The sequence below is a fragment of the Tympanuchus pallidicinctus genome, unplaced genomic scaffold, assembly GCF_026119805.1.
Source record: "Tympanuchus pallidicinctus isolate F22 unplaced genomic scaffold, pur_lepc_1.0 scaffold3, whole genome shotgun sequence".
In the NCBI taxonomy this organism is placed as follows: domain Eukaryota; kingdom Metazoa; phylum Chordata; class Aves; order Galliformes; family Phasianidae; genus Tympanuchus; species Tympanuchus pallidicinctus.
Genome location: NW_026294747.1, coordinates 22,807,374 through 22,828,733, shown reverse-complemented (window position 1 = coordinate 22,828,733; position 21,360 = coordinate 22,807,374). Strand labels below are relative to the sequence as shown.

Below are 21,360 nucleotides of genomic sequence, written 5' to 3'. Positions count from 1 at the left end.
TTTCTTTGTTAATTGCACACATAGGGAGATTTTTACAGAAAGACGCAAAGAGTGAATTTTGCAGACATTTGGTATTCTCAAGCCATGCAGCACATCACAAGAGAAACACAATGACTCTTGTTTGAAGAACATGAAAGAATAAGCAATAAAGACTGGCAATAACGGATGACTAGCAGCCAGATTCAGCTTCTTGACAGCATGTGGCATGCAGAATGGATAGATGATGAAGAGGATTTCCAAAGGTAAGACAAGAAGCTTAAGTCTGATACACAGAAAGAAAAGTGCAAGTGATAACATACAACAGTATAGGGGAGAAACATATTCAAGGCAATAGGCTAGGGAATTAATCTTTGCAGATGAGTGCATGCACAACAAAAAAAGTCATATTTGTCAGGCTGTATCTGTCTCTGGAATATGGTCATGACACAAATCAGAACTGAGAACCAGCATAAGGGATTTAGCTGTCCTGGAGGGAGTAGAATGCTGCAAAGCAGCATAAGAAATACTGTTTAACATTGAAAATACCTCTTAAGTTCATTCAGCTACTGAATACAATTGTAAATCAGTTGCTGACTGCAGTTCATCTACCAGCTGGCTGAATACAAGCCAATCACAGCAGACCATCAGACTGCTTGATTCATTTATTTCCCACCTAAGCTTCCAAAAAAAAAAAAAAACCAAACAAAAACCAACCAACCAAACAAAAAAAACACAAAGGCAAAGCACAAGTAGAGTTTATCCAGTTGTTCTTAACCCAAGTTTGCATCCCCAAGACAGTCAGCTGTATCTGACAGCACCACAGGACCTGAATTAACCTAGTCTCTTAGGTGACTGGACCCTGGGTACTGAAGCAGATGGTTTGGAGTAGGAGGGATGATGTTGCCACAAGTAACAGACACAGAACAAGGCACTGAGTAGGGGAATTGCTGCTGTGCAAAAACCAGAACCAAACAGCTTCTGTCTCATCCAGCAGCTGTGTCACTGAGACATGGGGTTTTCTCTGGGTACCTAATGCTGCTGGCTGGCCAGTAAGAAGAACTGAAGGAAAGTGAGGAACAGAAAGAAATGTTTTACTACCATTAAGTTCAAATATCTTGCACAAAATGGCATTATGAGCATTAAAGAAACAGCTACTGCATTGCACAATGTCATCAGCTACAGTCAGATACCTGAAAAACCTGGACATGTTTACAGGGAATGTGAAAATATTTTAAACAAAGAATGCTTCTTTTCACCTTTTCCCATTGTAGTGGCTTCAGAGGAAGGAAAAATAAAAATCACAACAACTTTAGCTGAAGGATGACTACACACAGCTGCCCAGAATGACTACAGCAAGAATCAGCATACCATGCATGCAAGGGAACTAGGCTACAGGCCTCCAAGCTCCCTGATGTCTCAGAAGGAAAGACACCACTCATCAACTCTGACTGATCTGATGATCAGGATATTCACATTACTATAACTCACACCCATGAATGTTTCTCAATCAGAAGACTTTTAAAGTGGTTGCCTGACTGGTGACACTGATTTCCATGGTGATTACTACAGAAGCATAGCCACCACCAATGAATGCTTGAGCTGAAGGTACCACTGGCAACGGACACCAACTTTTAGTTGCTTCCATTCCACTTCAGCCTTCAACTCAGAAACAACGTTCAGGCTTGAAAAACTGCCAACCTAAGCATTTATTCTCCAGCAACTGTTTCAGAAGCTCAGATTTTTCTAGAGATGCACTTACCAACCAGTCCTGTGTTCCTCTGTATATGTAGTCTGGAAGCATCTTTTGGAATATCTTTGTTTAACGTGCTACTAAGAGGTGCTCTTTTGGAGCCAGCTCCTGATTCTTGATTCCTAAGCAACTTGTTTCCTAAGCTTAATACATCTGATCTATGAAGAACAACCTAAGAGTCAAAATGACCTTAGAGATGTTCAGCAAAGCCACTGAGAAACTCTACTGTAGTCTACGCCTGAATATTCATTCTAAGCCTGAGGTAACTTCAAAAACATTCGCCCTGCTTCACTCTTGACCTAGGCTGTTCAAATGCAGTGCCATTACAGAAAGGAGATACTGAAACACATAAACACAATTGAAAATAAATTCTTCAGAGCAAGGATGAAATTAAAAAAAAAAAAAATCCATTGGAGATAACGAGGTCTTAAGGAGTATAGATCAAGTTCTCCGTCTTTGTTTCACTTCTTCCAGTTTTTTTTGTTGTTGCTTTGTTTTTTTAAGAACATCTGAAAGTTCTACCTTTCCTGTTACAAACTTATGATGCTACAGAAAACTCAAGCACAGTAGCATTCCATTTATTCACCTCCCTCCAATTTCTAACAAGGTGAAGTGACAATTAAAAGATTCTACTAGCCTAGCACACCAGCAAGATTTATTAAGGAAAATAACTCATCTCACTCTACTCAAAATTTCCAGCTCACACTGATTAACATTATGTACCTCATTCTCTGAAAAAAGATAAAGTGGCACTGAGTGGAACAAATTAAACCTCTTAAGAGGTTTCAACACTGGGCTGTTATTCCTAAGATCCTTATAAACTCACACTACTATAACTTCTATAGGATTAAAAAAAAAAGGCTGAACTTTCACAAGAAGAATGCTGTATCAGTTCAAAAATAGCTTCAAGTATAAAAATACTTTTGGCAACTCTCTTTCTTATGCTAGGACGTGTCTCACACAGTCATCCCTTTTCATACACTTTACTGAGCTTCATCATGGGAGAGATCTGACACAGGAGGAAAAAATAAATAAAATCAGTAATCTCAGCAGGCACTCCTGCTTTTTTTCCTATTTAAACTATAATTCCTGAGAGCAAGAACCATTTTTTACAGATCTGCTCAAGAAATCTGCTAAAAATCAAGCAATCAGGAAAATGCTGTATTATGCATTCCAGAAAATAAGGACTGGTGTATTTCCAGACATTTAACAGCACTTATCCACAAACTGACCTAAATGCAGTAGTATCCTTTTATTAATATTTGTAAAATACCATTTTCATCTCTCTAGGTGAATCAACCTTCTACATACCATTTAATCAATACTCATCCTGAAAACTTCTACATATATCAGCTTTGCTCTGATACTCAGCTGCCAAGACCTTGACACGTTTTCCAATGACCTCACATATAGGCAGCACACTCTAGCTTACACCTCACTCACAGACAGTTTTACATCACCTCTAAGCCTCTGAGCCATCTTCGTAGATCAAATTTCTTCACAATAGGTGGAAAAAGGCATAATATAATACTTCACCTCTACAAAGGTTTACTTATACAGAGTCAGCAAAGAGTTGCCTAATAGCATAATTATACTGTGTGGCTAGTTTGCAACATCACTTCTTGTTTCAAAATCCTTAGTTGAAGTGCTGTCTGAATAAAAACATAGGCTGTTGTCAACGTAGAAAAGAACAAAATGAAACTCCTCCAGCAACGCAGATATTTAATTTTGATACTCTGCTATACCCATACTATTCTCTTTTATGATTACCCGAGTTGCCGTCAATTCATGCAATTACACCGGAGGTTCCTTAAGAGGCTAAATGATTAAAATTCACTCAATTTTCCTCATTCATAGCTTTGCTAAACCCATCTAATGAAAGCTCATTTTGTCATAAGTTAGTTTTTGAAAGCTTCCATAGCTGCTTGCTGTTAACAATTCTATCATCTCTTCTGACAGTCTGTGGGTCACAACATCCCATCTGTTGCATTCTTAATACACGAAGTGGTAACTGCAAAGATCACTTGTTTCCATTTTTGATAACTCTACCATGTTTGCTTTTTCTAGTCTTCTACAACACTCCCACCTCTTCTGGAGATTAAGCAGCATTACAGGTGTTTCCATGTCTAATGTCAATGATTCATGACTCTTCAGATATAATTGTCAATAATTTGTTCTCAGTTAAGTATACTTAACATTCTGGTTATGCTCTCTCATACAAATGTCTTGCAGAGACATTTCATTCTTCCAAGCACACTGCCTGCTCTCAGCTGTCTTTACTGCAGTCTCCCTTGCTCCCAAATAGATAATTTTTTTTTTCTTATTTTTCTTGAGGAGATATTTCTGATGCATTTATAACATCTCACTTACTGTTGCATCTGTTTGCCACCTAGTGTTCTCCATCTCAAATGATTTCAGGAATCTTTATGTGCTTACCTCAACAGCAATTTCCTTCTCATTTCCTCATTCACCTCAAGGCCTAATGACTTTTTCACATTCAGTTTGAGCTCTGTCTCTATAGCTAGTCAGTAGGGAGGAGATGGGACCTATACTAGGATCACTCCCAAAGGGTTCAGGGATATGTGTATTTTTGTCCATGAAACTAAAATGCCTTCAAATTGCGTTTAGCTCTTACCTGGCTGGATCTGGATAGATTGGATGTTCCCGGGACCCTGCTCCATCATAGCGAGATAACGAAATGAGGGAAGACTCCAGCAACCTCCTAAAAATAAAATTTAAAAAAAAATAAAAAAAAATTGAAGTCCTCCTATGAAGTCTCTCCTGCTTACGTCCTACTTTCTAAAGCCTCTTCGAACTATTTCCACCATTGGTGCAGAGAATTCTGCCACACACTAAATCAATGACTGATGACGTGTTTTTGCCACACAGCTACAAAAACAGTAACATCTTCATCATACAAAAGAAAGAATACCTCAAGTAAGAAGAGTCATCCCAAACCAGCTACCAAATTTCAAGAGAAGAATGCAGATGTTATTTCTGCCCTGGAGACAAGCTATCCCAATTTGCCAGATCCACAAAACTAGCTAACGAGCATAGGACACAGTTCACAACAGAGACTAAGGGCACTGTTGGCAAATATTCACAATAAGATATTCAGTCTTAGACTCAGGGCTCAGGAGGAGGCTTTTGGACACAAAAGTGTTCATTTCCTCTGTATCTTAATCAGTCACTGGGAGAAATACCAAATATTCACTCAAGAAGTAAATGTATGCAAATGCAGCCAGACAGCTTGAATATGTGAGAAGGAAGTCTGAGTCATGAAGGCAGCAGAATCAAAGCATATAACAGGAACATGTCCTCCACCACAGCTTCTACGTGCACCTCTATGAAGCTTCTTGCCACAAAGCAGAGGATGACATTGTTTCAAAGCTGACTCAGTCGAGCCTGCTGCAGCCATTACATTAACACAAGAGAGATGATTTTGAGCAGGTGGGGAGAGTGGAAAAATCAACTACTAGAGTTTATAAGGCGTCGGAGTTTCCTTTCAAGTCTTTCTGCCTTGGAGCTCCTGCTCTAAATTCTGTTTTCCAGTCATTGTAAATCAAATGAAAATTGTTATGGTTTGAAAGTCAAAGAGATCCGACACCACATCTGTTCAATTCACCCCCCACACACTTGGCGAGAAAGGTCTGAATCTATCAGTCTCAACCTCACATTCCTCCTTCGCAGTTAGCATTTGCAATGCAGGACACCAAACGTCAACACAGGAAGCAAGATGGTGGACCAGATCCACATCCAACTTCCCACTTCTGGACAGCAAGTCATAATATCACAAGAGAACAGAGATACTGAGAGCACAAGCCTACCCAGAATTTCTCAGGTAAGCACAGCAGGACTGCAAATGACACATTGTTCCCAGTAGCAGACTTACCCCTCCTCCATTCAAAATCACAAGACAGATCTGGATTGCCTTCCAGGATTAAATAAATGAATAAAATCTTAGTTTCAAAGACTCAGTGCATGCTGCAAAGTACTGGGACTTCACAGGCGGTAAAGAATCCTGTTCACTCTGGCACAAAGCTGTCTAGACATTATCTGTCTTATTCGAGAATAGTTATTAAATCTCTTATTGAAATGAATTATTTCCCCAGGTCACTGAATCTAAACCTCTCACCCTTAACACTGCTAGATATTGCAAATCCCATGGCTCCCCAGAAAGTTACAGTACTTTAATCCTGGCTCACCAAAATCTCTCTCCTGCTCCAAGTACAGAAGTCCATACATGCAAAAGCAGCCAATCCAGAATTAATGGTACAACAGTTTTACACAGTAGACCTACAACCACTGCAACCCAACACAAATAAGCAGCTTTTATTACTTCTGAAAGACAGAAATGGATGATCGGATTTGTCATGAGCAGAACTGATACCTGCAATGGCTTTGTTTTAGTGTGATTTTTCTTGTCTGCTTTCATGGGCTGCTTGCCCACAGCTCTCCAAACACACACAGCTCTCCAAACTCAGCAGCCTGCAAGCATCCTATGACCAGCCCTGTCTAATCTCTGCACAAGCACTGCTCTCCAAAACCCAGAGCAGTTTATTCTAAGTCTGCACAAATAGCTTAATGTTCTACAAATGATGCTTCAAACAAAACAGCAAAACCAGGAAGATTTCCTTGTTCCGTGTGCCAGGCCCAAACGTGCAGCAAGATGAACAGTGTCCCACAGCCCACATCCAGCCCACGCAGCATCACACACCCCACAGCCCAGCATCTGGTGTGCAAGGGGAGGCTTAGAGCAATCTCTTTTAGAAGGAGCTACAGGAGCCATGCTTTGCCCTGCAGTGACAGCAGTCCCATGCATGCCAACTGTGGAGCTTTGAACAGGAAGCAGCAGCAAGGCACACAGTACCTTGGGATAGTCATGCCAAGAGGCTCTCTGCTTGGAAACAGAGTTTAGACCCTATCTGATTCTTGAAATAAAATAGGAAGAGCCTTGCTTTGCATGGTAATCATCATCTCCAATGAAAACCATTAAGTGTTACTTCAAGTAAAACATAAACCAGCAATTGACTGAGCCACAGACTGATACGCAACACCCAATTATCCAGGTAAACAGATTTCCTATAGTCTTCACAGCTATGTGATTTTACCTCGTCAGCTTGCAACATGAAGCAACACGAGCTGTTGAGGGATGCCAGATACACTTCATTAAGTGCCATCCATAGGACGCACTCTGAGACTGTGCAGAGTTGAACAGTCTCAGTTAACACAGTCCTTCAAGAGTCTTCCAAGTCTGCCAGCACCAAAGACACCTCCTGCACTACATCACAGCAAAGTACACAAGCCACTTAGTAGGGCTGCACTGAAACCACATGGGCAAAGATAATGCTGCTAAGAAACTGCTAAATGTTGTGGATTCTTAATTATCCTACAACTGTGCCCTCTCAAATTACTAAGAGCAACAAACAGGTGGAAATCAATATATATGGTAGGAAAAAAAGCAAAACAAAAAAGGCAAAGTACAATCTCCTGAGATCCAGATGGATCTCTGCACTTAATGCTCCCAAGAATAACAAACTCTGTACTAAAACCTGAGTACTGAACACACATAACATCTATTACTTAATTAACTCATTCTAGACTAAGCTCCTGAGGCTCAAGTTACAGATTTGAATGCATCTGCTACTGACAAACAGGTCCAATAATAGATACACTGCTACAATCATCAATAACATGTCTAATTTGATACAGACAGTGTAACCTACTGTCCCCAAGGAAGGAGCAGATGAACGTTTTTAAACATTCATGTTGCATTCTATAGTAGACTTAGATGCTGCATTTGCAGTTTTTGCCATCCTAAGTCTCAAAACAGGCACAGAGTGCATGTTTTAAGTAAGCCCAGAGTCTAACATAGCCCAATATCCTACCAAAGTATACATTACTTAAGTTACTAGTAATTTTATTAAGGAGGGTAAAGACAACACACAGAGAAATAGCAGCAGACACAAGACAGCGCTAGCCACTAAATGTCTGTTTCCAGCAGAGAAGCATGAGAAGAGAGAACAAAAATACACATCTCTTGCACCTCCTTTGGAAACGTTTCAGTAGATGATGCCTGACACTCAAATCCTTTCCGGAGCTTACAGAACCCTCTTCCTCTCCTCCTTGCTGCACCGCCCGCCCTCCCCCCCAAGCTCCCAATTTCTGCTACCTAGATATATAACAGGCTAACACCAGGCTTTGTACAAGTAACTGCTCCACTGTCTCAGTCTAGACAATATGAAATTGTCACAAATGACATCTAAAGTACAATTAGCAGAAAAACTGCAATTTCCACTCTCTTCCCCCGCTCACCAGGAAAAATCACACATTATCATCCTCCAGGTTGTCAGTCACTGCCACGATGATGAGAATTAACTCTGCTCACCCTGGGAGATGCTTCTGGCCCAGCTTGCTAAATACAGAGGAGGGGGATTGCAGTTCTTTGTCATTTTGTTGTTGTTGTTTTTAAAACTACTACAAGAAGATATAAACTGCCTTTTCATCAGCACTGGTGTCTCACCAAACATCTCTTCCATCAGATATCAGAACTATAAGACTGCCACTCTATATGCACTCCATTAACTTTTGGCTGCAAACAGCAGCAATCATTACTGTAGGGGAAAAGGAAGCAAAGGCCGAGTTACTGAATGCCTTCATTTAAAAGCATGAGGGATAACATAGATGTGCTGAATGCTGTAAATGAAAAAGGAAAATTTCTCAGGATTGAAGCAACTGAATGCCAGGAGATGCAGCACAAGGGGGAAAAAAGTTAGGATGCAATCTCCTGCAAGCACATCAACTACCAGACTGTGCCATACTCTCTGGGGGTGAGGATCACCACCAAAGCCTCTAGGGACAAAATGATTCATCTAGGCAGGCTTTGAGAAGATACCTAAATGCAGCAATTTAACTTCTCAGCGACAGATTCTAGCAATATGCAGTTCTCTATACCAAATCTTGGATTTGCTGTCACAGCACGCACATTACTGAGCAGTGCTTCTATCCAAACACAGAGGGAAGGGCTCTCCTCTCCTTCCAAAAAAAAGGCACTCACACAGCACCGAGGCTTAGTTTCCTTAAAGCCAAAAGGTTGTTCATCAGCTTCATCCTCCTAAGCTGCTACTGCACAGCAGTGTCTTAGTTCTGGCTGGGATGGAATTGTTTTCTTCAGTATCTGGTACGATTCTACGTTTCTGTTTCTAGGAGAAAAACAATCCTGATAACACACTGATGTTGGTAGCTGCTGCTAAGCAGCGTTGTACAGAATTAAGACCACTCTCAGCTGAGGGCACAGGGAGTTGAGAGGGAACAGAATTAGGACAGCTGACTTAAACCAGCCAGAGGGATAATCCATACCACATGACATTGTGCAGAAGGAGTTTTGAAGGCGGTGGGAGCTCATCTTGCACTCTTCCACTGCTTGGAGGCTAGCTGGGCATCAGTCAGGGAGTGGTGAGCAATTGCTTGTGCATCATTTAAACAAGAACGACCAGAAGAAACCAGTGAAAAAAGCACGCTAAGGGCAGCACACACTCCTACCCTTCACACAGCCCCAGTCTTTAAGCATTGAAGTGGGCCTAAGACAGCATTTCTTAATTATCTCTTGAAGGAGTACACTGACAATTCTAGCAGCTTCTGTGAACTTCCTCCTCTGGCTCTACATCTCTCCTGGTTTCACATTCCCTGCCACTCACTGGGAGGTGCTGTTACAGCACTACACCCACATCCCTTTCTCAGCTCTCTGACTTACAGCTAGCAGCCAGCTCTCTCGAGCAATTGTCCATATGGATCTGTTCCTAATGATCGAAAAAACAACAACAGTTAAAAACAAGAGGAGGATAACAAAGGAATCTAATGATCAACAGAAAGCAAGAAAGCTGAAGCATGAAGACAGATGAACGGTCTCTGTCTCTCCAGCAGTAATGCTACCCACTCTCAAATCCTAGGCTCATTATTAGCTGCTAACAAGTCCAATTAATTCTTGGAGATCACTTATAGTCTCAGTAGAAGATTAGAAGCGGGGCTATGATGAACAAAAACGTAATCCAACCCAATCCAATGGTTTCATTTTTTCCCCCTTTCCCTTTCTCTGAAGAACAGGGTCAAATTATTTCACCATAGAACTCTGTATTGTCTTGCCTAATTTCAAAAAAAACAAACGAAGTCATATATGCAGAAACCATTAGGCATTTTTCAGTCTTTGCAGAACAGCAAAACATTACTGCTATCACCAGTTTATATTCAAGCTTAAAATAAAAAAGCAATCAGTATGCAGTCTTAAAGATTGCCTGAAAAGATGATTTCTAAAATTAAGTCCTTTACAGAATCTACTCTGATACCTCTAAGCTCACATTTCCAGACTTGTTTCAACTTTTGCATGACTATGGTTAGTCACAGCAAGCTTGGCATCAAGACTGAATTAAGACAGATCACAAGCAGATGACTAGAAGTGAAGAAATGGTCAAACAAGAATATGCTTTTCTTATGACAGCTGTAAGCTCCTGCAAGATATGACACCCAGCTAAATCTGAGAGATATCCCTCAGTCAGTACTGATGAAAATCTAAATATTCACCTAGTCTCACAGCTGTGAGTAAGCTCCTCCAACCCCTTGTTCATATCTGTGTTGTGCAACTCCTCCTCCCCAATAAAGAGCAAGAGCTTGTGGCTGCCTTCCTTATGGTTATCTAAGCACCACTAGGCATTCTTTCGGTCATATGGGGTTTAGGTGGTTTTTTTTTAGCTGGTTTGTTTTGCGGGAGAAGAGTTACTTAATATAGTGAATGCCTCTTAGGGTCTTCTTCCTCTAGGGAAAGCAGGGAACAGTGACAGCAAAGACACAAATGCAATTACAGATATGTTCCAAACATGGTCTTTGTAGAACACTTTGGACAGCTTAGGAAAAAGTTTGTGCTAATTCTGACGGGTGGATGAAGACATAGAAGACATCCTTCCAGATTGAAGTGTGGCATTCTCAGAGAATCAGAATCTATTTTTCTAAAGGAGAAGCAGGTTGTATACAAGACAGAAATTCTTGCGAAAAATATTTTCTCCCTTCACTGACTCAGTGTACGAATCCTGTAGAAAACAAGTTTTAAGTATTTGTTTTTTAGAAAACAGACAGCACGTCAGGTGTTCAGCTAGGATGGAAATGAGTCTGTTGGGGAAAGAGCGTAGGGAAAAGAAGTTACAGGAAATAAAGAACTGCAGGTAGAAGTACAAGCAGTAGAAATAAATGTTTGGATTTGAGTTCTCTTAATCACAAGGCAAGGAGCAGACAGCTTCAAGGACATTTAACTGCTTTGCATTTAACAGTGTCCATCTAACTAGATGGTAATACTACATAAGATTCTGTTATTACTACACATTTGCTCTCTGAGTAGGAACTCAACCTCCACTTACCACCAGATGCCACAGAAGCCACACAGCACCTTTAAGCTCATCACAGGGAAGGTCAGTGGCTCTGAGGAAGATGATGAATTCTCTTAAGTGGACCCAAAGTCACATTCTTAATCTATTCACCTGCTGACAAAGGTCATGCATCAGAACAAAAGATGAGGGAGCATTATGCAGAGGTCCTCATCACACAGCACCCGAGGAACAATTAATGCGTTATTTCAACAGGCAAGAGGAAGCACATATCCATGACAGACATAAAAAGGGTCAAGAGCAGCTACAACAGCATTGATTAGTTTGGCAATAACTCTCAGAGGAAAAAAAACAAACAAACAAACGATGAAAGGTCCTATACTTAGTATGCCATAGCAAGACTTGGGGCAGAGGAAGAAATGTATACAACAACATGAGCTACTGCACATGCTGTTTTGCTCTATAGTAGCAGATTTATAACTGCAACTCAGGATGAGACAAGCCAAGCTGAAGACAAACATTCCTACACAGACTCTTAACAACGTGATTATATACCAGAAATAAGAAAGAGGCCAGGTCATAGTCATCATGGCTATGAAGAACAGGCCTGAAAGCATGGCCAGAAGATTGCCAACACACTGAACTCCCTGAGCCTGCAGACTGCTTTACTCTTCTGAGGGCTCTCCTACCTGCCCTCACATGCATAATGTATGCCCCAAATTCTCCTCGTTCTGGGAGATTGCGACGCCACAGATTACGTGGACAGCAAAAATCTCTGCATAACTATGCACACAAATCTGCGTCAGCTTCTGGGATAATTACATAGGACTCCCACTGCTCCACAGGGAATTGAAGAGGAGGTGTCTTTCTTGAGAGGGCAAGAACCATACTGCTATCTCTGTGGGTTTCTAAGTCTATGAAGACAGAGGTCCCGCTGCACATCAATCACCATTTAAAATGCTCTTGGGCAGGCTGAAATAATGAAAAGGCCCAGGGTCAAGAGATGACCTGCAGGACTGTTCAGCCACTTAACCCCAGCCCTCCCACCTCATGAAGACGGGGGAAGGATTGGATACTAATGCATTCTGGGCAGAAAAATGAATCAGTTTCCTGGCAGATACTAAACCCTGTTTATTCACAGACTTCAGCTCCAGCAGGTGCTTTCTTGAGAAGAGAAAGGGAGGGCGTCAGTTACATCACAGCTATTTGGCGCAATCAGTTAAATATGTATGCGCAAAATGTTTAAAATGCATGTTAGCTATTCAACAGACCAGAATGGCTCAACTGGAGAAATCAAAATCATCACTATTTTGGTTACAGTTGTATTTCTGAGTCACATCACAAGTCCCTCTCTCTCCCTCTCCACTTGCTCCAGGCCCAAGGAGTGAATGTGCGCTCCACTGCAAATTCCTGGGCCCAGATTCTCTAATAAGGAGCGAATAATTGGATGAGGGCAATTTGTCCCCAGGCTCACTGTGCTGTGTGCATTCATAAAGAGCGTGAAAAATGAGCATGAGCATGCAATATATGTAAGTGACTGCACATCTAATGATTAAGGGCTCCTATTAGCATTAAAAAGAGGCACACTATACCATCAGCATCTCCAAATCCACCTCACACTCAAGAAAGCTCCAAAAATCCTCCACCTAAGCAAGTAGGTCTGAAACAGGAGGTCTGAAAGCCTGTTGACAATTAATTTATTGGTGAAAGAAAAACAATAAAAAAACTCAGACACGGTGTTCACATTATTTATCTCAAGCTAGACAAGAAGATTGAGGAATCAGAGCTACAGAAGTTAACCATCTCAAAGACCACTATTAATTGTAAGTTGAGAGTAATCTCCTACACAGAATATCACACGTGCAAACCCAGCATACATAGGTTAACAGGTGAACAGAAGCAACCCTTCCAGACCAAGCGAGCCTGCCTGGACCTGCTGTCCATGATGCTGTAGTGGGAGCATGAGTGTGCATGGAAGCCCCGTGCAGACAGCACAGGAGATGGACAACCTAACAAAGAACAGCTTCCAAGGGAAGAAAGCCACGCACACTTCTCCTGACCTGTAGGAAAGCTTTTTTATGATGTTCTCAGATAGTTATCTTCTAACTTCTAAGCAACGTGCGTTAAAGATCTTTATTTCATGGTCATCTCTTACTGTCCTCCCTACAAAAAAAAAGAAAAAAAAAAGAAACCTCAAGTACCAAAACCTTACCTGCAGGAGAAGCAATAACATAAGACAATTTGGAAGCATGCACCTCTTCCATTTTAATAAAGGAAAACCACTTCAGTCCAGTTTCTCTTGCTACCATCCAGGAACAGAAAGACAAGTAAACAAGAAGACAAGTCATAAAACAGTTCCATAACAGAGATCTGTAGGGAAACAAGTCTTCATTTCCCTGAGACTGAAAGAAAGTGAAGTTTAGCTATTTCTTCTATCGGTGAACCATTGATTCTACGGCTGGCTGACAAGAAAGAGGTAAGAGAAAGCAAGTGGGTTGGCTGAGAAAACTCCATTAAGGCACTTGATAAGGCAGTGTCACTTTTGTACCTGCTCAATTTGCAAGCAAAGCTGCTGCAAGAATCTGCTACAGCCATTGCTGCATATTTAAATTCAGACCAACAAAAAGAAAAGAAAGCTTAAGCCTTCTCCCAAATTTGGCAAAGACTGCCCATGGTCAGCTTTCTGAAGTACGGTGGGAAGCTCAGCAACAGCAAGTAACTTCCATTAGTCACTGCAAGAATCAAAGCACAGGAACCATTCTTTCCCCTCAAGCAATTCTCAGTAAGGAAGTAGCAAAGCAACCTTACATTATTCTTCAGTCAGGAAACCAATCGTCAAAGGCAGAGGGAGGAATAAGAAGACACATCTTTCACTTGTCATTCTACGTAACAACTCACAGAATATCCACGAGCTCAAACTTGTAACATCTCAGCAAAACAAAGTCTTTCCTGCCTACGCAAATAGCGCACTCAGTCTGGGAAAAAAAAACACCAAAGCATGACAGTGGTAGAAAACCTCCAGAGCCGGCGCAGAGCTGCCCATTGGGTACCACTGCAGCCTCTCTAGCAGTTCTGGCTGCTGTAACATTTTCATGATGAAAGCCATTTTTATTTTCCATTGTTAAAAAAGGCCAAATAAACAACACTAGCCGGGTGTGTCAGTAATCTACAACACAGCCAGCAAAGTCATCTTTGTTCCTGCACATCCAAGCTAACATTTCCAGAACTCATTCCTACCCTCCAGTTTTGCCCTTTTCCCCTTACGTCCCTCTTCCCAAACACAAACCCGAACCAGTTTGCTCTGGCTGCAAACCTCTTAACATCATCCATTTATCCCACTCACTACCGAGATATTACTCATCTCTAGTTACCATTATTTGTAACAAGCGTATTTGGAATTTAACAAGCTTGAAACAGCACAAACCTTTCCAAAACTACTATTTTATACACAAAGGCTACAAAGTTTGCAAAGAAAATCCTTCTTTCCACAACACCTATGAAAGAACACTACTGTAAGACTTATGTAATCTTTTTTCTTTGTGTACCTTACTTAAAGCCAGTTGTCTGGCCAAAATTCTTCAGTCCGTGTTTCCTACAGTCTTCCAAGCTTTGTTTTTCGCTTGACAACACAGCAAGAACTCAGAATACAAATTTTATTCCAGCAGGAAGGTGATGTCTAAACACCATCAGTTCAAACAGAACAACCCAAAATAGAAGTGCCAGGGCACGAAGCTAGCAGGGTTTCCAGTAGTGATGGGCCTGAGTTTAGGGGTCACAGACAAATGACAAACCCACTCAACATCTACTGATAGATTCGTTGGTTTAGATTTGGCAAAGGAAACATTTACACTGACGTTTGTTCTGAGCAGTCAGAATTGTACTGCTGCATCTACAGCTCAGCAATGCACTGTTGTTCTCCTGCTCCATTCCCTCTTTTTAATTGAACTTAATACGTCACTGCTGTAATATTAAATATTTGAATAAACAAACCACAGTTGCTGTAAACAATTAGGAAAAATAGTAACAACGCTGTTTCTGTTAATTAAGGAACTTAACAAGATTGAATACAGTATGCATGCATTCTCTCTCCACTGTGAAACAAACTCGATAGGTTTGGGCAAGGCTTCAGTTCCCCCATGCTTCAGTTTCCTTCCCTTCAAAAAAAAAAGCAAGGGCAGAAGCATTACATTCTTCTCTTCAATTTTAGGCTACCTCTAGCCATTTTGATGATACATTTCAGGCACGGAAATGCCTGAGAGGCAATTCCAAGCCCATGACAGGGGACAGGGAAATATTTTGGTTGGTTTGTTTTTAAGGATAGGATATGAGTGATGAGCAATCCACTGCTTTATGTAGTGAAAAAGCTACCAGGAGTCAATACATGCACAAATGTCAACAGCCTGATCAATTAAACCAAAAACTAGAGCAGCGTATGAGAAGCTCAGGCTCTAGCAGGAGCTCCATAATCATTATATACATTTTCCTTCTTAAATATGGCACTTCCCATCACCAGGCAGGAATGTAGGTGTTCCTACTCTGCCAAACTAGTTTAATCACAGCCTGGGCCCAGCCTGACCACAAGTCAACATCATAACTACTATTTAGAAACAGAAGATGTGTAAGAGGCATCCCCTCATAGTCATGAATAAGCCATGCCTGTCTACATCAGAAAAAAAAAAAAAAAGCAAACACCATGAACATATGCACATTATGGAAAAGCCTAAAAATTTAGGAAATGGTTCAAGGTATACTTGAACAAAAAAAAAATAAACTGCCCCATGGAAAAGGCGGTGACCCAGACTCCAGCCAACATTTGCCAAGCATTCCTCCAAAAAACAAGCCACATATTACAGAACTCTTCAGAGGAAGGATGAGCGCTCATTTAAGTGGGGACAAAAACCTTCAAGGCAGTTTGTAAAGTACCTCCAGATTCGGTAGGAAATGAGTGAGAATTTGAGATGAATTTGGTGCAGTTGTCAAGGTTTCTTACAGCTTCAACTTGAGGGTATTCACTTGTTACATAAAATACCCATTTCACCTCGAGATCCACAGCTATCCTTACCAAACCTTACAAAAGCCAAGAAGCTGAGCGGCCGTCCTGGCTGCGTTCTGTATCAGTCACTTCCCCCCAAGATCCCCATTCATGCCTTTCCCCGAACACCAAAGACCCTACAAATGTATGACAATTAAGTACATAAACTGCAATTTAGGACTAGGAGTGGGAAGGGATGGGATCTTAAGCTATGGTTATTTTTCCCTGTTTATAAGAACTCAAACATTTCAGATCTGCAAGGAGACAACAAAAGCAAAGAGAGAAAGCAACATTACCACCTTGTGGCAGCAAGGCAATACGGAAATGAGAAGAGTTCAGAGAAATTAAAGGGAAACAGACTGTGTGTTCCTTTTCCTATCCTAGTGAGTACATTGAGAGCTACAAGCTTTCAGGAAGACCATTAGGACTGAAGAAAGGTGTGCTGTGAACAGAAGGAATAGCCCTGCTGCACCTGTCACCACTTTAGGCTTTCATGGGCCTGGCAGGAGCATAGCAGAGATCTATGGCCACCCAGTATGTGAAACCACGGTAGAGCACTGACATCTTTCTGAGGGCAATACCACAGCCAAACTCACTCACCACATACAAGGTGGATGACTGGATCTCACTCATTACCCTCTATGTAACTTCCTCATCTCAGCCAAGCTCTGCACAGTCTCAGCCCAGGAAAGACGACGGGGCTCACTGTGCATAGCAAAAGCAAGGGCACAAGGGAACTTGGTCCTCAGGCATGAGCTGGCAAAATGAAAGACAAATTTTCCCCAGACACTATCACATCACATACCAGGAAAGCTCATTTGCATTTGTCATTTTGTGCATACTGCATCCAAGACTGGAAAGCACCAAAAGAAGCCACGTGTTCAGACAAGCAACTTCAGCAGGCCAATTATTTGCACAGGGCTGTGGATGCTGCACTTCTGTACACTCCCAAACAAAATACAAGATTTAATACAGATGTCCCCAGAAAAAAAGAAACTCCTTCATCTCACATGGGCTCCTATATGTGCATGTGGCACATGGCACAGTTCAAAAGATTTCTCAGATTTTAAGACTGCGTCAACAGCCTACCTTGTTTGCCCAAGTAAGCAAATGCAAAAACATTCACAATTCTTAAAATAGGCACAGAAGCTGTTCGCTCCTCAGCCTACAGAATTTGACCTCTAGAACGAGCACAATGGAGCCAGTCAGACAAGCCCAACGTTGCTGTTAGACAAAGCTTCTTAATGTAAGAATAAGGACAATAAAACACCTTTCCTCATCAAACACCGGCTTCTTTCAAACACACCTGACTAGAGGACAAGACCCATCTTTCATTTACGGTAATCCCTTTGAATTTCTAGTGAAAATAAACAGGTAAACAGTATCAAAATTGCTGCCCTTAGCACACTGTGAACAGCTAAAGCTTGAAAGCATAGACAGTTTTTTCCTTGCGCATTTCTTCCCCCCCATCTAGAATAGTTTCACAAGGTAAGATTTGAGTTGCAAGACTGTGGACATGCAAGTGGCACTACTTGTTCTGTGCATCCATTCTTGAAAGATTGTGGCCTACAGCATCATGCCAGAATGCAGAAGCAACAAATGATCTGAAAACTAAGAATTTTCTATGTGTAACAACTCACTAGATCTGTAGACACCACTGGTATCTCAATAACATGGCCACAGAAGTGGCATTTGGAGATTTGGACTGATTTTGTTAGACAGCACTGCACTGTACTTATTTCATTAGCTAGCTGAAATACACATTGGGAAGGACCACTGCTAGGGTTTTATACATTATTTTCTTAAGAAGTTGACATCAGCTACACACAAGCAAGCAGCTGACTAGAAGGATTCTGCCATATCCTTATTCAACTTGTCATTATAAATCTGAACTGGCCCATGCAACAACAATGGTTTAAGGTACTTACAGGACCTTCTTCTTCACAAAGATTACAGTATTAACACAATGCTTTCTCAACCCATTTTTAATTAACAATTTACAGAAAAAAAATGAAGCCAGCTATCATCTGTTGCTCAATTATCTTTCCTTTATCCTGATCTTGCCAAAAGCTTCTATTGCCAATTTCATACAGCACATTTCACACACCAATTTCAAGGATTTCTTTTCACTTTGATGTTAGAAGTGAGGCAACTATCAATCCACAAAGGGGGAAAAAAACCAAAACCTACATTTGAATTAACGAGAACAGCTTGGAGAACCTCAGAAAAGCTGGACCTCAACCCCACCAGCTTCTGCTTAACTAGACCATGACCCTTCCCAAATTCATACACCGCTAACACAGCTTCAAGCTCCTCAATGCCTGTACTGCTTTCAGGCCAAGTTGAAAATGACAAGGCTGCAACACTGCTGAGGGCTCTCAGTGACACATTTCTCCTATTAGAGATGCCAGAGCTGTTAGTCAGGAATAGCTTCATTACATACTTATTAGTGCTTTCACAATTAGCCCAAGATAATTAATCCAGCATCATCAGAAAGAGCAGAATTGTTTCCATAACCAGCTGGCATAGCTGCAACAAGACAATTCAAAGAGGAATATCTTTTATTAAACAACAAATTAACTTAATTGACCCTCTATGGCAATGTCATCTCAGCAAGCTACTTTTAAGTCAAGGAAACCATGTCAGGAAATGGATCCTGCCTTTGCATAAGGAATGGGAATGTACACACAGTTTCCAGATGCAATTTTCAGCTTGTCTTTGAATGAAGTGCTCAACTGTCCAATGAGGACATCTAATGGAGAAACAAAGAAGAACATAAGGTTCAGGTTAAGAGCAAACAGATGAAGGTCTCTAATGCTAAAACCTAACCTCAGGTTCACAGGTACAAAACTACCTTGATTATAAGTATGTAATTCAATCACCACTTGCTCTCTCGGGCTTTAAGACTTACCTCCCCTCCTCTATTTCCCTATCACTTTCAGCATTACATAGCTTACATTTCATGAACCTCAGTCACCATTTTTGCAGACTTCTGGAGCTGCAAAAATTAATACACCTTTTGGATACATATATGTAAAAGGTGTACATATATGGATATATATATATATATACATAGATATATATATATAGGCTATATAGAAGTGGTTCCAGAACTGCCCATCGTGAGAGCACAATCCATGTCTGAGATGCTCTGCAGCTGGACCTAAGGATGTTAAAATGTGGGTAAGAAGATGCCTGCTGACTTGTTATTGCTCTATGAGGAAAAATGTAACAGTTGGTTTCAGGAGGGTAAAAAATTACAGCTGCAGGATACAGCTATTCCACATACAATGTTCCTTTTAAGGGCAAAGATTTCATAAAGCTCTCCACAAGTCCAACCAGTATGTTTAACAGGAAAGCAAATAAAGCTTTGCTTCAAGAAAATTGCCCTGAGCAATTCCACTACCATCAGACAGCTCACTGCTTCCAGGCTCCTTACCTCACTATATTACAGTCACCTACCCTTCAGTTAGAACTAGTTAGCAGTGTTAGTTAGAAGTTAGTGTTAGTTAGAAGTTAGAAGTGTCTAGTTAGAAGTGAAGAAACTCCTGCCATGCCTGTTCTTAAGGAAAGTCTGACAGAAGCAGGAGACTGAAAAAAAATAAGAATCCCTAAAAATCTGCCAGCAATCTCTGACAAAAGAGTTTCACTAAAGGCTTCATATTATAGGAATTCCTCAGGAATTAAGCCTACTCATTGAGCTACATGCCTCAAATTCACCCAACCTAGCAAAAAGCATCTGTTTTCAGAGGCAATCAGGTAAGCAACTGACCATGTACAGATGCTAGAATCATGGAGCAGACAGCAGCAATCAGCACCTGCAATGTCACCCAGAGATCCAGTTACAGGATTCTAGCTCTAAAGTCACAATCAGTTCAGCTCCTGCATGGTGGGGTAGACTGAGCTGTATGCCCCAGGACACTTTTAAAGAAATGCTAACTCCTACAGAACCAGCTGAAGGAGTGTACCTATAGATTCCACTATTTGGACCTCACCGTCCAAATAAGAACCAATAGCCTGATCACTGCATTTGCTCTCTTTATTTGACACTGCAGTTACTTAGTCCAGAGAACAAGCAACATGGTGGAGTGGAGATAAGAGCACATGCAGCTATTTCAAAAGAAAGATGATGTAAAACTTACTCGAATGCCATCTCAAATGTAAATTTGCCAGTTCCTTTCCACCACTCAGCTCTTTTATATGGGTCTAGAGGACACCTGACATAAACTAGCATCAGGTAAGCCTCAGCCCAAGAAAGTAGTAGTTACCATGTAATCAGCTTGACACTCTCATGGCAGGCAATAAAAAAACACTGGGGCAAGGATTTAGAAGCAGATGAATAACTTCATGACCACCACATCTTACTTGCTATGCAAACACAGAAACAAGAAAGGCAGCCACTGTTCCAGCCCGCGTATAATCAGCTTATCTGCAGGAAGAACAAAAGAATTCCCTTTCCTCAGGCACTCTTGTGTACAAAGCTTCATCAGTCAGTACCATTTGCTCCAAGCCTAGAAACTTTACTTTCCTAAAGCACACAGCATCCATTTATGAGAAACACCAGCACTGGACCTTTCCTCTGGCAAATGCATAAATCACTTGACCAAGAGGATGACAAATTGAGAGCAGTGGGGAAACCCTATGCAAAGAATGCCTATGTAGCTAAGTCACTGCTACAAGCCAGTGGAGAGGAAACCTGATTTGGCTTGCTCCACTTCCTCTAACACATCTGAAGTGTTAAAAATCCTTCCAAAACAGAATCACCTAGCTAGAAATGAATACAGCAGGCCCTACAATTTCCAAAGATCAGCAGCTTCCCAAGCAGCTCTCACCAGATTCAGGTGAAGAAAAGCCACTTTCAAAACTTACTTCTGTATCAAAGGCAAGCAAAGCACATGGGTTTGATCAAACACTCACAACTAAGGTATATGCCCAGCCATCTGATATGGAGCTTTACCTTTTCTCACTCTACATGGCAACACCCAAGTAAATGATTGTTAATCCTTCCAACTCACCAACTCGCAACAAAACAGAACGCTCAGCCCCACTGAAAAGGACTTGGAGTACTGCTGGATGGCAAGTTAGGACGTGAGTCAGCAACGTGCCCTCACAGCCCCCCAAACCAACCATATTCTGGTTTGAATCAAAAGCAGCATCTCCAGCAGGCTGAGGGAGGTGATCCTGCCCCTCTGCCCTGCACTGGTGAGAGCTCACCTGGAGTACTGCAT

General features: G+C 41.3%; 1 protein-coding gene across 5 annotated transcripts in view; it reads right to left on the bottom strand.

Moving 5' to 3' along the window:
* The window catches only part of AMBRA1 (autophagy and beclin 1 regulator 1), a 125,776-nt gene that overhangs the window by 89,359 nt on the left and 15,057 nt on the right, over positions 1-21,360 (bottom strand). For 4 of the 5 annotated variants that reach the window (XM_052694775.1, XM_052694780.1, XM_052694776.1 and 1 more), the window contains one exon: positions 4,365-4,451. The exons of the other annotated variant lie outside the window; for it this stretch is intronic. In XM_052694775.1, the coding sequence (XP_052550735.1) occupies positions 4,365-4,451 (87 nt within the window). The remainder of the gene's footprint in view (positions 1-4,364; positions 4,452-21,360) is intronic. 5 annotated transcript variants of the gene reach the window in all.